Source organism: Mus musculus, chromosome 7 (assembly GCF_000001635.26).
Source record: "Mus musculus strain C57BL/6J chromosome 7, GRCm38.p6 C57BL/6J".
Classification (NCBI taxonomy): Eukaryota; Metazoa; Chordata; class Mammalia; order Rodentia; family Muridae; genus Mus; species Mus musculus.
Window position 1 is genome coordinate 134,787,983 of NC_000073.6, and position 15,020 is coordinate 134,803,002.

Genomic DNA, 15,020 nt, shown 5'->3' on the forward strand with positions numbered 1-15,020 from the left:
TACATTTATCAAATTTTGTTTGTTTTACCTCAACCTTCTCACATACCCTGAAGGTCTGAATGAATCTGTTACCATTTGAACTCTCTGGTTATATGTAATAGAACAAAATAGGAAAATTTGACGCTTTTCCCTGTGCCAAGGATTTTGTAAAAAGGTGTCTATGACTGGGTGTGGTGGCACAAGTCTTTAATCTTAGTACTCTTGAACCAGAAGCCAGTCTTTTCTATCAGTGGTTCTCAACTATCCTAATACGGTGACCCTTTAATACAGTTCTTCATGCTGGGGTGATCCTCAACCATAAAATTATCTTGTTGCTCCTTCATGACTGCCATTTTGGTTACTGTTATGAATTGTAACGTAAATATTTGATATGCAGGACATCTGATAAGTGACCCCTTAATGGGTCTAAACCCACAGGTTGAGAACCACTGAATAATAACTAGACCCAGGACAGCTAGAACTATATCATGAGACTCTGTGTTAAAAAACAAAAACAAGCAATCCCTATCCCCGCAAGGCCCCCAAACATCAGAAGCTGTGAATTCCAGAGTCACAGTGGACAACTGATTTGTATTTATTTCCATAGTCATGTCTGCCGTGGGATAGTTCATGTGAAAAATGATGAATGTGTATGTGCTGTGGCTTGTCGAAACTTTTTTCATGTTAGTGATTTGTTTTACGATCCCAGTTTATAAATATGAACATGAGAAATACAGTTATTATTTATGTTTTAAAAATTAAATGTTTGGGGGTGAATGCTATTACTAAGTAATGTAATATCTATCCTAAATATGTTATTATTTTTATTGTTTTATCCTCTTACTAGAGATCCTTAGGAAATGCATTGAAAATTGAGCACTGTTTATTTGCATTGCCATCGAACAATTTCCCATTCAGTTTAAGGCCTTTAGTTGCAGCAAATTAGCTCACCTGAGCAGGTGGCTGATGGTTCTGAGTGTGGGACTCTTTCATCTCACCCCTGTAAAATTCCTGCACTGCCAGGAAGGTATTTTATCAGGTGCTTTGCCTGATTAGAAAACCTTTATGAATATGCATATTTTTTGTATGTGGAAGCCAGAATAAAAGTAACGATGTAAACTTCGCTCTCAGTCAATTTCCAGTTGTGATTTCTGAATCCTTGATTGACATATATTCCCCTGTGGACCAGGAAGCTGACCAAGGTGTTACGGACCTACGTGGCCAGCGCAGAGAAGCCGGGAGTCAACGAGCAGCTGTACAAAGCCATAAAAGCCTTGGAGTACATCTTCAAGTTCATAGTGCGCTCACGGGTACTGTTCAACCAGTAAGTGTTCAGTGAAGACCCTAAGAAATCCTCATCTGCTCCCCCAACCCCCGCCCCTGCCTCCTTCTTTCTTCTCTCTCTCTCCTTGGTCTTCCTCTCTGTCCTTGACTCCTCTTCCTTCTTCTCCTTGCCCCTGTCATGACCAAACACTCCTAGATAAAGGGCAGATGTTCCTTTGCCCATGCTGACCCTGACAGCTTCCGTAGCTGTCCCTGCAGAGGTTGCGGTATCCCAGAGGCTCAGAAAGTGTGCCTGTGAGCCAAACATTGTCTGCTGAAAGCGTTTGTCATGCTTCTCACGCAGCGCTGGGCATCCACCAAGGGCTTGCCAGTACTTTTCAGTATATCTTCATAGAGCAAAAAGCCCCACAAGAGCAAACAGAGACGAAACGAGCAATGAGGAGAAAATGCCAAAATCAAGTTGTACTGCCTCGTGGGGGAGCACTGCAGAGCCCCGGCCACTTTTCTCCTTTCAGTAGAATACTGTGTTTCTCCAGGCACAAGAGCACCCTTGGGCGCTCTGCCTAGGGAGTGGTTCATGGCAGTTGACCACCTTTCGAGTTTATTTTGCTTTTGAAAGCAAATTGGGGTATCTATGAATAGATTATCTCAGAGAATGTTGGTCTTTTATAAATTGATACTTACAACCTCCATGGCTGTGCTGATAAAATGAAGTCACTTTTTCATCTCCCCAGCATCTGACACTACCAGTGGAGGTCGACAGTGGAGGTGTAGGGTATGGAGTGAACTCTGCTTATTTTTGGACAGTGCCATTTTTTTTTTTTTTTTTGGTGGGGGTGACCTACAGTGAATGTGTGCACTTGATAGGTGTTCTAGGTTGATTGGTGTTCTTCTGGTAGGTTTCTACACACAGAGACGGGCTTTGTGAGTCCACCAATCACTGCAGAGAGCAGGGCACACAGCATGTTATCAGTGAAAACTTGGCCTAAACTTCCTTGGACCCCTATCGGCACCTATTTTTTCTAAGCTTCAGTGTCACCTGCCTGAAGTGGACAGGTTCATGAATGCCAAGAGGAAAAGGGGAAGAAAACATAGGGAATGTCGCAGCAGCGTGCTACTGATTATGGAGACCAGTCGTGGTCAGAAATGGTGTTATCTACCAGGGGCAGGGCAACCCTTCCTGTGCATGGGCTGAGTGTGTTTTGTTTACCCTAGGGTTCTCGTGGTTAAGCCAGTAGTCATAGAAAGACTCAAGGTTGGAGGCGTGAGGCTTCGCGCTTGACTGGCATCTCAAAGGCATGCTCTTACCACTTGTGGGGTATTGGCATGGTGCTTTGATGCGTATGGATTCTGTCTTTTTAGGGTGCTTAAGCTGACAGTGATTTTCTGTTCTGTGAGAATGAGAACAAGGTAAACTTGCCTATGCTCTGCTGTGTATTGTCTGGCTTTATTTTAGTCATGCCAGTTATGTGACAGAGAACTCTGTGACCCCGAGAACCTTCATTTTAATTATTTTCCCCCCATTACTGCCCTCTTCTCTCTGCATATGTCATGCCCCACGTGTAGGGCTCAGTGGACAGCTTGTAAGAGTTGGTTCTTTCCTTTCACCATTGAGTTTTCAGGGATCAAATTCTGGTCATCAGCATTGGCAGAAAGCGCTCTTCCCAACCAGTCATCTTGCCCCTATTTTTCTCATTTCTTTAAATTCTCTCATTACAGTAACATAGGAAGGTGAGCTAGAAAGAAAACCTATAATAGTCCGGTGATGTGGCTTTTATCATGGCTTACCTAAAAAATTTTAATCTTGTCCCATGTGTGATCCGTGTGCTGCTGAGTCAGGGATTTGACGAGTGTCTCCAGAGGCCATAGTGAGGATTCTCTCATCCCTCAGAGATTCACAAGAGTGGCCTGTGTATTTGGGTTGTCATAGCAAATGTTGACTCTTTTACATAACAGCGTTGCATTAGAAATGACTATGGTCCTTCAGTCCACTGAGGTCAATTACCTGTAGGAAATTCAGAGTTACAGGCATGAGATCTTAGAACCCTGGTAGCTCAGATTTGCTCAGTTTGATCAGTCTTAAGGTGTTTAGGGAATATGTTTGGTTTCTTGTCAACATTAAAAGTCCACTTAGGTGGCTTTACCAAGTGAGGCTCCCTTTACCCACCCACCATGTATAAAACCTCTAGCCTGGAGAAGATTTTGGCTCCCCTTCCCTTGTTCCATGTTGTCCTCGTGTTCTCAACATCCAGGATCTTTCTATCCTGTTATCTTTAAAGACTCTTTCTTTTTCTCATGTCCTCAAAGATGGCTCTGCCATTCCTAGCAGGATGCCGATAATGCTGAACAGTGACGTCAGGTTATAGTGTAGGCAGCTGTACCAGGTGCTCTTAGACAGAGCCTTCAGCTTTCTCATCTCATTGACAGAACGTTGTCACATGCCAGCCCTAGCTTTAAGGGAGATAGATGAGAACAGAGCTGATGCAGAGTTTATTGATACTTTCAACAAGATCTAAGTTGCTATAGTAAGTATATATTAGACAGAGAGTCTCCACTCTCACCCTCATACTTTCAACCCAAAGTACCTGGTGCTTCTAATGCTTGGTCTTTCCCTACCTCATCTCAGGTTTTAAATCATCTTCACGTAGGCTCTGTGGAGCCTTTCTCTTTCATCAGAGACTCTTGTCCTCAGCATCTTTTTCGTATTTTCAGTCATTGGGATACTGCATGAGCGATAGATAGACTTCTAGGAAACAGAGTTGCCTGTAAGAATGTGACATTAGAATACTTCTGCTCAGGTCTCTTCTCACAGGTACTAACTCATATCCCACTGGGTCACTGCCATAAAATCCACATGACATCTCACATGGGAAGTGAGTCTACACCAAAGGGGTACCTCCACATCCTGTTCCTTCCCACTCTGGGAATCAGAGAGCCTGCCTTCTGGTTCTTATGATCTCCTTCCATCTTCAAAAGGTATCGGAAGAGACTCTGCCCTCTGCCTTATGGACTCTGACTCCTCCATGTCGCCACCATGGTATATATCCCTGCTGCCGGGGCCTGAACTTTCCTTGAAGCCCTCACTTGTTGCTGCTCTCTGTTTGCCCATAGTACTATAGCATAGTCCCAGTAGTTTGTCTCAGTGTCCTGTTGAATCATGTGCTCCAACTAAAACCTAACTTGGGCAGGACACAGGATGTACCCCAGTTAGGGGCTCAGCAATGCCCTCTTTCCTAGGCTGGGTCTTCAGCCTTCATCTCTCCCAGGTAGGTCTCAGCAAGAACTTGCCTTACTCAAACTAACATTCTTTGCTAGAATAGCATGCAGTTTCTAAGCGCCAAGATTGTGCAGAAAACAAATCAAGCACCAGCTATCTCTAAGAGACAGTAGAGTCCTGCACTCCCAAGGACCTTGTCTGGAGTCATGGCCTTTCTTACTGACTCATGGGTGTCATAATGACTTGGTGTTTTGCTCTCCACTGTCTTTTTCCTTTTCTCCTTCCCTCTCTCTTTTTGTTCTAGTCTCCTTCCATAAATATGTAATAACTTAAGTCCTGTCTACATCACAGTTTTCATGTCCTTGTCAAACCCTTCTGCATTTGTGGGTTTTAGCTGCCTACCAGGATCTTTGAGGGATGAAAGAACATATGTGCCTTTCAGAGTGTAAAGTGCACTTGTAGCCATATTGTGTAGATATGAGGAAATACCTCTTCTTTATATCAGAGGCTGAAAACTGTGAGGTGTTTTAGTATCTTGTGGATTCCAGGGGCTGAAAACACTCATGCCCTTCCAGCCCGAGCTGCTTCTGCCAAAAGTTTCATTTCCCCGCCTATAATATCCTATGACATTGTCATTCCATGGCATTTATCTTTGATTTCAAGGGCTTGATTGGAGTCTTAGCCCATTCCTGTTTTGAATGGGTTACTTGAAGAGGCAGCAGCAGCCTGGTTTCCTTGCCGAGGTCTGGAATATTTGACTAACAGAGGCTTTAAGCAGAATATTTTCAGAGATGGGGAGAGAAGCAAAGCGGAGCTTTTACCTACAGTGTGTTCATTGACTTGGGAGAGGAGCAGTTGTGTTCACAGCTGGGATTGACAACTGTCTCTCTCTCTCTTTTTTTTTTCCAGTTGGAACAAACTTTTGAGGTCTATTCTTTTTCTCCTTTCAAAATGGTCTGCTGTGTTTTCAAGTATAATGTAGTTGCTGTGTTAAATTTGGGGATAATTGCGAGTAATTATTCTTCCGAAGAACAAAGAGATGAAACTTGGGAGATAGGGATATTGATGCTTAGCGTGCTCCGTCCCTGCCTTTCTGTGGTACAGTCCCATTCCATACTCTTTGTTCTACTTAGGAAGCTCTTTTTTGTCTTGGAATGAGAATAGCAGCTCTGGCCCAAACAAATTTGGTTCATGGTGAACCCAGTGAAAGCTCCAGGCAGTTAGAGGATCCTCTGCTGTTGTTTTTCTGCCTTTTGTGTGGGTGGACCACATTAAGTAGAAAGCCCAAAGCAGACACATCCTGCAGCAGACCTGCTGAATGCTGGCCTCTGTCTAGCCATTGCTTGGCGCCGTGACTCCCTTTAGGGTGCTGTAGTTTCTGCTTGTCATCTGGTGTTAGCTTTGTGAATAATTAGTTATTGATCATGGCTAAGTTATGCTGATCTGTCTTTGTGCTCTTTTTCCTTGGGTCACAAAATAGAATGTAGATCATACACAAAGAGCCTGTCACAATACATTGTTAATGAATTCTTATTGAAAGTAGAGTAAGGAATGAGGAGGTCTCACTCATCAATTTATTTATTGATAAGTTTCTGGGCTCCTTCTACCCATCCCTTCCTATACTTTAAAGTAGGTGAAATGAATGACTCTTTCTGGTATATTGGATAAAACCAGGATGGAAAGTTCTAGAGACTTCCTGATGATCTTTCATTACAGAGAGATGTTTCAGAAGAGTTACTGCATACATAGTGCTAAGCACTCATTAGCCTGAGTGTACTGTTTGCCAAGAGAGCAACTCATTATTAAAATGTCCTCCCTGAGAGGTTCTTCATAGGATTGCAGATATATTAAAAGCTCATTCATCGTGTTTTACAGGTTTGAAAGAGTTGTTGTTGGCCTACAGGTTTATAACTGTTGTCTGCTATAGGGATGTAGTCTTTAATTGACTTGAGAGTTTTCCCCAATGTCTTGGTTAGCGTGTACATTTCATTCCTCATTCTTTTGTTTTCCAACTCTCGGTGTTTTATGTGTAAGCCTCCCTTGCCACCTTGCCCAGGCTTGCCTTGGAATTCCTGCTGTGATTTCGGGTGGTCTTGGCCTCATGGCGATCCCCTTTCCTCAGCCCTGTGAGAACTAGAATTGCAGGCATGAGGCTCTGTGCCCAGCCTAAGGTCTGTCTTTTGACAGGTGTCAATCTTTATTTACCAATCTCACAGTTCTTTACATTGGAAATTCCATTTGTTTCTATATAATGTTGTGAGGTTTTAGATTCTATTTCTCAACCTAAATTGAGAGAGAGAGAGAGAGAGAGACAGAGACAGAGACACCACCAGGAGATTTTCTAAAGCAAATGTTATTTTCTTGTCTGTATCCTTGTGAGAATGGCAGAAGATTGTAATTAGAACACGGGTCCTATTAAACTGTGAACATCTTTAAAGAGGATGAGGCAAGGGGATGTTTCTAAGGACCAAGAGAGGAAGATTACATCAGCTATTTTTGAATAATCATCTTTGCCTGTAGCGAATAGACAAGAATGATTTCAGTCCAAGGTTGCTGGGCATATCTTTCTAAAAATATCAAGCTGTGGTGCCCATCCGTGCACACATGTGCTATGCAGGGTCTCTCCTGTTAGTCACTGTGGGACAGTCATGCTGAGGACATTCCCTTCACAGCCTCCAGCCTTAGGTACTTTCAGGAATAGGGGCTGCACCGAAAACACATTTTGATTCTGACAACTTTTGCATTTTTCTTTTAAATAAAGATTGTACTTCTTAATACTTATTTATCAGCAGCCCTGTAGTTAGACTCTGCTTGTAAATTGTTGAGACACACTGCTCCCCTGGTTGCTCATTTGGTCCCATGTCAGGGACAGAAGTGATTGGTCTTTGGGAATCAGTGTCATACCCTTTCTGCCACAGGGAGCCATGAGAAAGCTTAGCAGGACCAGGTCTCTGGAGAGCTCTGCTGGAGTCTGTGGATAAATTCTTTTCCTCTGTTCTGTTCTTTGGAAATGGTTATCTTTTCAAGCAGTGAGCCTTCCAACAAAACCAGAAAGATGCAGTAAATATAAGGCATGGGATGTTTGGAAATAAAAGAACAAAGAAGGAAATTCCATTTGCATATAGAATTTGGAAATGGCATGGACCATGAGAGTTCTAAAACCTTTTGCAATCAATAATATGTTCCATCAATAATCAAACATAATTATAAAAGCAATTCTTAATCATGTAACTGGAGTTAAAAGTCAGATTTAATCACCTTAAACACAATACTTAAAGGACTTCAAAACAAACAGATGTCCAGCTGTAGAGATGGCTCAGCGGCTAACAGCACTTGTTCTTGCTAAAGACCTAAGTTCAGTTCCTAGTGCCCACTCTGCAGCTCACAACTATCTCCAAGTCTAATTCAGGGGGATGCAATGACTCTCTCTCTCTCTCTCCCTCTCCCTCTCCCTCTATCTCTTTTTCTTTCTTTTATTGGATATTTTCTTTATTTACATTTCCTTTCCAAGTTTCCCTCCCTCCCGGAAACACCCTATCACATCCTCCCTCCTCCTGCTTCTATGAAGGTGTTTCTTCACCCCCCTCCTCGCATTTGATTCCCCTACACTGGGGCATCTATCGAGCCTTCATAGGACTTCTGACCATAGTTCTCATACATATATACAGGCAAAAGATAGTCTTAAAAAACAAACCAAACAAACAAATGTCACAAAGAAAACAATCATTAAGTTTTAACCATTTGTAATTAAAAAAAAAAACAAACTAATGCAGCTGGCAGAAAAAATTATCTTGAGAAAATAGAAAAATGTTTGTATCCTAAGCTAGTTTTTTTAAGTTTTACTAAGAACAGATACATAGAGTTTTTATTTGCATAAAGAAAAAAAGAGTGGGACTCAGTGCCTAGGTTAGGGTTTAGAGAATACTGTAAATGCTTTATAAACATGCATAAGTTTCCTTTGGTAAGATCTGTCTTTCCCAAATCTCCAGCTCACTGATGGCAACATGCTTAAGGTTTCACTTGGTCCCTTTCTGTCTTATTCCTCTTCTTCCTCCTCCTCCTCTTCCTCTTCTTCCTTCTCTCTTTCCTCCTCCTCCTCCTTTTCCGCTTCCTCCTCTTTCTCCTGCACCTCTTCTTCTTCACTTTGGACCAATGCCTGCTATTCTACTACTGGACAAAAACTTCATTTTTGTAGTATCTGAAAAAAATTCTTTTTTTTTTTTCCCCTTCTGTATCAAAAACTGTCTCTTCCTCATAGTAATTCTGTGTGTCTCTTCCCTGCCTGCTTCCCGGTTCCAGTGTGACTTGGCTTTCTTCCTTAAATGGACGCTTTAAAACAAAGCTCTAAAACTCTCTGCTTTTCGACAGTTACTCTTTCTCACGAAGAAAGGATGAATTTTATATGTTACAAGTTTTCCTTCTCAACACATGCTTGATTTTCCCATTTTATTCTCCCATATAGAATTACCCATCAGCTCAAGTTTGAAGTAGTCATTTTTGTAGTCAAGTCCAGAGAGGAAATCCATCTTGAATTTTTTCCATATATTGACAACGTATAAAGATGTATATATATATTTTTTTCGAGACAGGGTTTCTCTGTGTAGCCTTGGTTGTCCTGGAACTCACTCTGTAGACCAGGCTGCCCTCGAACTCAGAAATCCGCCTGCTTCTGCCTCCATAGTGCTGGGATTAAAGGCGTGTGCCACAGCACCTGGCGAAGATGTATATTTTAATAGACCAAGTTATATATTGTGTTACATTGCAATCATGCAGTTCCTTTGTATATTTAATACTAATTGTAGACTTTATCTTATGTGGCTAATTTATTTTTAAATATACCATTTAACACTCATCTAATTTATTCTTTGACTATATATTGATGAAATTGGAGATGTTACACACACACACACACACATACACACACACACACACAGTCTTTATTTTCTGTTATTTCCTTGTCAAAGACAAACCCTAAAAGATAAGTATCTGTATTTAATGTGTAGGAGGAAATAGATATTACATTATGTTTTTATTTATATATTAATATTTAGTTCAAAGTTATGGTTTGATTTTGATATCTAGCAGAGATAGTTACAACCTGGTTAACCCATGGAATCCAGACCAAGTTAGTCTTCTAATACTAGCAGGTATCTCTATTTTCATTTTGTCAAAAAATTCCTAAGACAGTGAGATGGTAATGTAAATTTTTTAGTCCCTAAAAAGATAGTTGAGTGAAAATTTTATTTGTGGCAGAATGGAACAAGTTAAGCTCACCTGCTTAGATAATGGAACTTTAAGATTTTTGTAGTTTTATGAAGCTTGTGACCAAATTATTCAGCCTTAGCAATTCACACAGCTTACAGTGTTCAAATAAACCTCTTCTACTTGTATTGTTGTTGTTGTTGTTTTTCTTCATCTACATGAATGTAGGGGTAAATGTTTGGATATTTTCATTTCGGCTAGAACTCGGTAAAATAAATTTCCTAACTCCCTTGAATAACTGGATACTTTTAGTGTCAGAAAAAAGTGTGGATTGAAGTTGAAGACAAAACATAAGGAATTAAAGCAAAAGTTAACATTATTATTAATCATCATCATCATCATTATTATTATTATTTGCAGATTATATTGACATGAGAATTTTATATCCATTATGCAGTAAAAAAAAATTTAAAAACACTGTAGATATCATTGGTGCTGGAGCTCTTGTTGAAGTTATTAACCTTTGATGGCAGGCTCAGCTGACCCTGGCTAAGTTAATTCTCCCTGAACTGTTGCTGGCACTCAAGACAAAAAGGTTACCTTTATGGAGTCATCCCCACCAAAACTGGCAGCACCCAACAGATGAGCCTTCATAGAAATTTCACCTCAGAGAAAGTTGATGGGTTCCTGGAGCTCTGCCTTGCTTAGTGAAGGGATCCCTCGGATACACTGAGATAAAGTCAATAGGGTGCCTTAACACAAAAGTGCCAACCTTGATCCCTGAATGGACTCATGAGTCCGAAAAAGCTGTGCTGTGGGAATGGAGAATACCATAGGTTCCATATAGGCTCTGCTAGAGTTGACTGTTCCCTCCAAAGGGATAGTATTCCAGACCTCATTGTGGTCAACTTAAATAAGAAAAAAAATCTGACACCCGTCTATCCATGTATGTATGTATGTATGTATGTATGTATGTATGTTGTATGTAGGTATGATCTACTGTCAAACATGTTTTTCATATTTACAGTCTCTCTTACCTACCTACTTGTCTTTTGATGAACTCTCTATCATCTTTCTACCTCTGTCCCTATTTTTCCATACTCTTATTCATCCATCCAAGTTAATTTTTATTATCAATTTGACACAACTTGACACCTAGAATTATTTAACAGGGAACCTCAGTTGAAGAATTGCTTCCGTCAGATGGTCCTGTGGCCATGTCTATGAGGTGTTTTCCTGTCAGTTGGTCTAGGACATTGACTCTCAACCTGTGGGTCATGACCCTTCGTGGGTTGTAGAACAACTCTTTCACAGGGGCTGCCTCAGACCTTCTGCATAGCTGATGTCTACATTCTGATTCATAACTCTAGCAAAGTTACAGTTAGGAAGTAGCAGTGGAAATAATTTTACGGTAGGAGGTCACCACAGCATGAGCAACTGTATTAAGGTATGACTGCACTGGCAAGGTTGAGAGCCAATGATCTAGGATGTCCATGCCACTGTGTAACCCCTCCCTCTCCACCCACGTGGTTCTGGGCTGTATAAGAAAGGTAGCTGAGCATATGCCAGGGAGTGAGCCAGTAAGTAGAGGTCTTTGGTGTGTGAGTTCCTGCCAGGGCTTCCCTCACTATAGATTGTGACCTGAAGCATAACATAAATAAACCCCCTTTCCCTAAGTTGCTTTTGGTCAGTGTTGTCTTACAGCAATGGAAAAGAAACGAGAATATTACCTATACGCTCGTCTGTCCTATATATCTTTTCTGTATGTCCATAAGTCTATTATATATAGTTCTCTTTCCATCTCTATCATCTCTTTGAATATATTTCTATCTGTTCTCATCAGTCAATCATCTCTATATCTATCTGTTTATCGTTTCTCTATATCAGTTATCTATCTCTCATGCACTAACCTCTCATCTGTCTCTCACTTCTGTCTGTCTTTCTGCCTGTATCTGTCTGTCTATCTGTATTGATTAGTTTATTGCCTGCTGTGATGGAACAACATTACCAAGCTAACTTACAGAAGGAAAGGTTCATTTGGATTTGAGGTTCCAGACAGAAAGCCAGATTCCAGAATGTGGAGCAGAGGCAGCAGCCAGCAGGCAGGGTGGCCAAGGAGAATCTGACAGATTGCATCTCTCACTGCAAGCAGGAGGCAGAGTGAGAGAACTGGGAATGGCTTGCCCCTCAAAGCTCATCCCGAGTGACATACTGCTTATTCCTGGTCACACCTCCTAAATCTACTGAAACAGCATCACCAACTGGGACCGAGCTTTTAGTCATCAGTGCCCAGGAACAGCATTCTCATTCAAATCAGTGCATTGTTATTCTGTCTGTCTGTCCATCCGTCTGTCTATCTATCCTGATCCTGTCTCTCCCTCTCTAGATATCATTTCTCAATTTCTGTTCATATCTCCCTAATCTACTGCTTGACAAAGATTCCCCAATGTCTTTATTTGGGAATAGCAGTTCCATGACAACTGCTGCACATTGTGGTGGGAGCATGTATGCCACAGCAGGCTGTGGACATATTCAGAGGTTGAGGCAAGGGAGTGATTTTCCAGAACAAAGCATGGCATGGCATTAGATACTTGAACCGTAGTTGTTCGACATGGTGATTCATAGCCAGATTGGCATCAGTCCCAGACTGAGGGGGCAGATGCTGGGCAAAGAGCCTCCATGGTGGTGGCATTGTAACTGCTGTGCAGATGCGTGATGATATTAGACACACACACGTCAGTTCTCCTTCTTAGAACTTCCAGGCCTTATTTATTTTTAAAGACTTTAACTATCCTGTGCATGCTTGTGTGTCTGTACGTGGGTGTGTGCATGCGACTCAGGGTTCATGGATGGCAGAAAAGAGCAAGAGATCTCCAGGGGCTGGGATTCTAGGCAGCTGTGATTTCCCTGAGCAGGGTCCTGGCATCAGAATGCAGGTGGGTCCTCTGCAAGAGCAATCTTCTCTTAACCACTGAGCACCTCCACAGCCCTGTATACTTGTTTTTTTTTTTTTTTTTTTTTTTTTTTTTTTGTTTTTTTTTAGTGGTCTAGCACAAAATGAATCCATATGGATTATAACAATTTTTATGTTGTTCTCATTTGTTTGATTTTTATTATTTTTTCTATGTACTTTTCTCCTTGTAAGCATCATGCTTCCAGTTTCTTCCCTTTCCCCCTTGCCTTATTCAATACCACGTAATGTTTTCTGGTTCCCATCTTATTTTCTGCTGTCTTAAAATGTTAAACATCTTTTACTCCTTTTTTTTTTTTGATAATTATTCTGTATGGAAACGTGCCTGCTAAATCTAAAGAATAATTTAAATTACCTTTACTTCTCCTTAGAAAATGCCAGCTACATCCAGCATGGCAGAGGATGGTGATGCCATTCTTTTTGTCCTTGGCATTAATGTTGCCATGCACTTTAAGTCTACATGTATTTTGAGCTCTGTCACACAAAGCTGTTTTGTGTAATCGGTATTCACTGGGTGTGCTCTAGGCATGGACTTGCTTTTCATGTCTCTTTAAATTTCAGGTTTCCCTCAGGGGTCGTTTTCCTTCTGTCAAAAGAGTTCACCATAGAATTTCTTTTAGAAGAAATCAGCTACAGGCTTTGTGTATATGAAAATGATTTATTTCATGTGTGTGTTTGAAAGATACTTTCATTTGACACAGCCCTCCAGATTGGCAGTTTTCTTCCTCCAGCTGTTCTTCTATTTTTTTCTGGTTTCCCATCATTTCTGGTGAGTCTGCTTTCAGACTCACACTTAACATCCTTAAAGATAGAGTAATATGTGTCTCCCCCTGGCTGCCCTCAAGGTTCAAGGTCTCTGTGCTGATTTGCAGTTCTATCGTGGCTGTACAGGATCACTTTTCTTTGCGTTTACTTTGCACTGGGTGTTTGGGGTTTGGGATTGAAGTCTTTGAACTTCAAAAAGGGGTCTCTCCTGACCTCCTTCCTTCGAATACCTTCCCTTTCTGTTGGTCCTAGATCCCCTCGCTGTGCCTCCATCTTCCACCCTTGTCTCTGTATTTTCCTCCTCTGTTTATCTTTGTAGTGGCTTTGCCCCAGGTTGTCTTCCATTTCACTATTTTTGTTCTTGCTGTGCCTGCTCTCTAGTTAGCCCATGCAGTGACTTCTCAATGTTATTACATTTTTAAAATTGAGAACTTCCGTTTTAAAGATCCATTTGTACACTACAATCTTCCACCTTGACTTTCACTTTTTTTCCACCTTTTATTTTCTAACATTCCAACTTTTTATTTTCTCTAATTAAAAAGATATGTTTTAGTTTCAATTTTGTGCATCTTTGTATGTCTCTCAGTGTGTAAACATATGCATATGGTACCCACAGTGGGCAAGAGAGAATGTTTTATCTCCTGGAGCTTGTTGTGACCGTAATGTAGGTGCTGGGAATCAAGCTAGGATCCTCCCTCCGCAAAACTTTTCAGTGTTGTTGACTACTGAGTCATCTCCCCAGCCCTCATTTTCCCTCTAATTTTGATGTTCCCATCAATTGACTATAAGACATCTCCTGTGTTCTGGGTCATTATTTTCTTTTTCTCTTTGATTTGGCCATGTGAACCATGTTTGGCTGAGATTAGTGAGCTCTGCTTGAAGGCTGGACTACACCTATGCAAAACTGTGGAAGTCCCAAACTGTGTTATCATCTTCCTGAGATGGCTTATTCCATCTACTGATTTATTCATCTTCCTGGTCTCTGGGAGACTTTCCTTCGGCATGACGGTACTCTAATCGTGGTCATTTCTGTTGCTGTGGTAAAAGGCCTCAACAAAAGGCAATTTTGGGGAGAAAAAGTTTATTTGCCTCTCAATTCTAGGTCACAGTTACCATCTATGGCAAGTCAAGGCAGGCACAGCCACATTCAGGAGCGAAGAGATAATTGTACCTGCCTGCTGTCAGCCAGCTTGTGTTCTCTAATATGTTCAAGAGTACCTGACTAGGGTCTGTTTCCACCCACAGTGGGCTAGGTTTTCCCACATTAACAATCCAGAGAGTACTCCATAGACATGCCCACAGGCTAACCTGCTCTGCGTCATTTCTTATTAAAGTGTTCTTTCCAGATGGTCCTAGGCTGTCTTTTAAAACTAACCAGAGCCTGTCTTGTATTCCCATTCACTCTGAGCACCTTGGTTTCTTGAGAGCCAGTGGTGGGCTGTGTGCCTTGTAGAGGTCAACACTTCATTTTCCAAGGCTCTCCAGAGTCCTCACCCAGAATCTGTTGTGGTTCGTTTTGCTTTGTTTTGTTTGTCTTTTATCTTCTGTGTCCCTTTCCTTGGTTTTTGAAACCCAAGCCATTTCTTTTGGAGACACTTGCCA

At 41.4% G+C, this 15,020-nt stretch overlaps 1 protein-coding gene across 1 annotated transcript in view; it reads left to right on the plus strand.

Annotated features, from left to right (window-relative positions):
* Positions 1–15,020, plus strand: part of Dock1 (dedicator of cytokinesis 1) — a 502,961-nt gene that overhangs the window by 117,296 nt on the left and 370,645 nt on the right. The window contains exon 22 of the mRNA NM_001033420.2: positions 1,169–1,303. Within this exon, the coding sequence (NP_001028592.1) occupies positions 1,169–1,303 (135 nt within the window). The remainder of the gene's footprint in view (positions 1–1,168; positions 1,304–15,020) is intronic.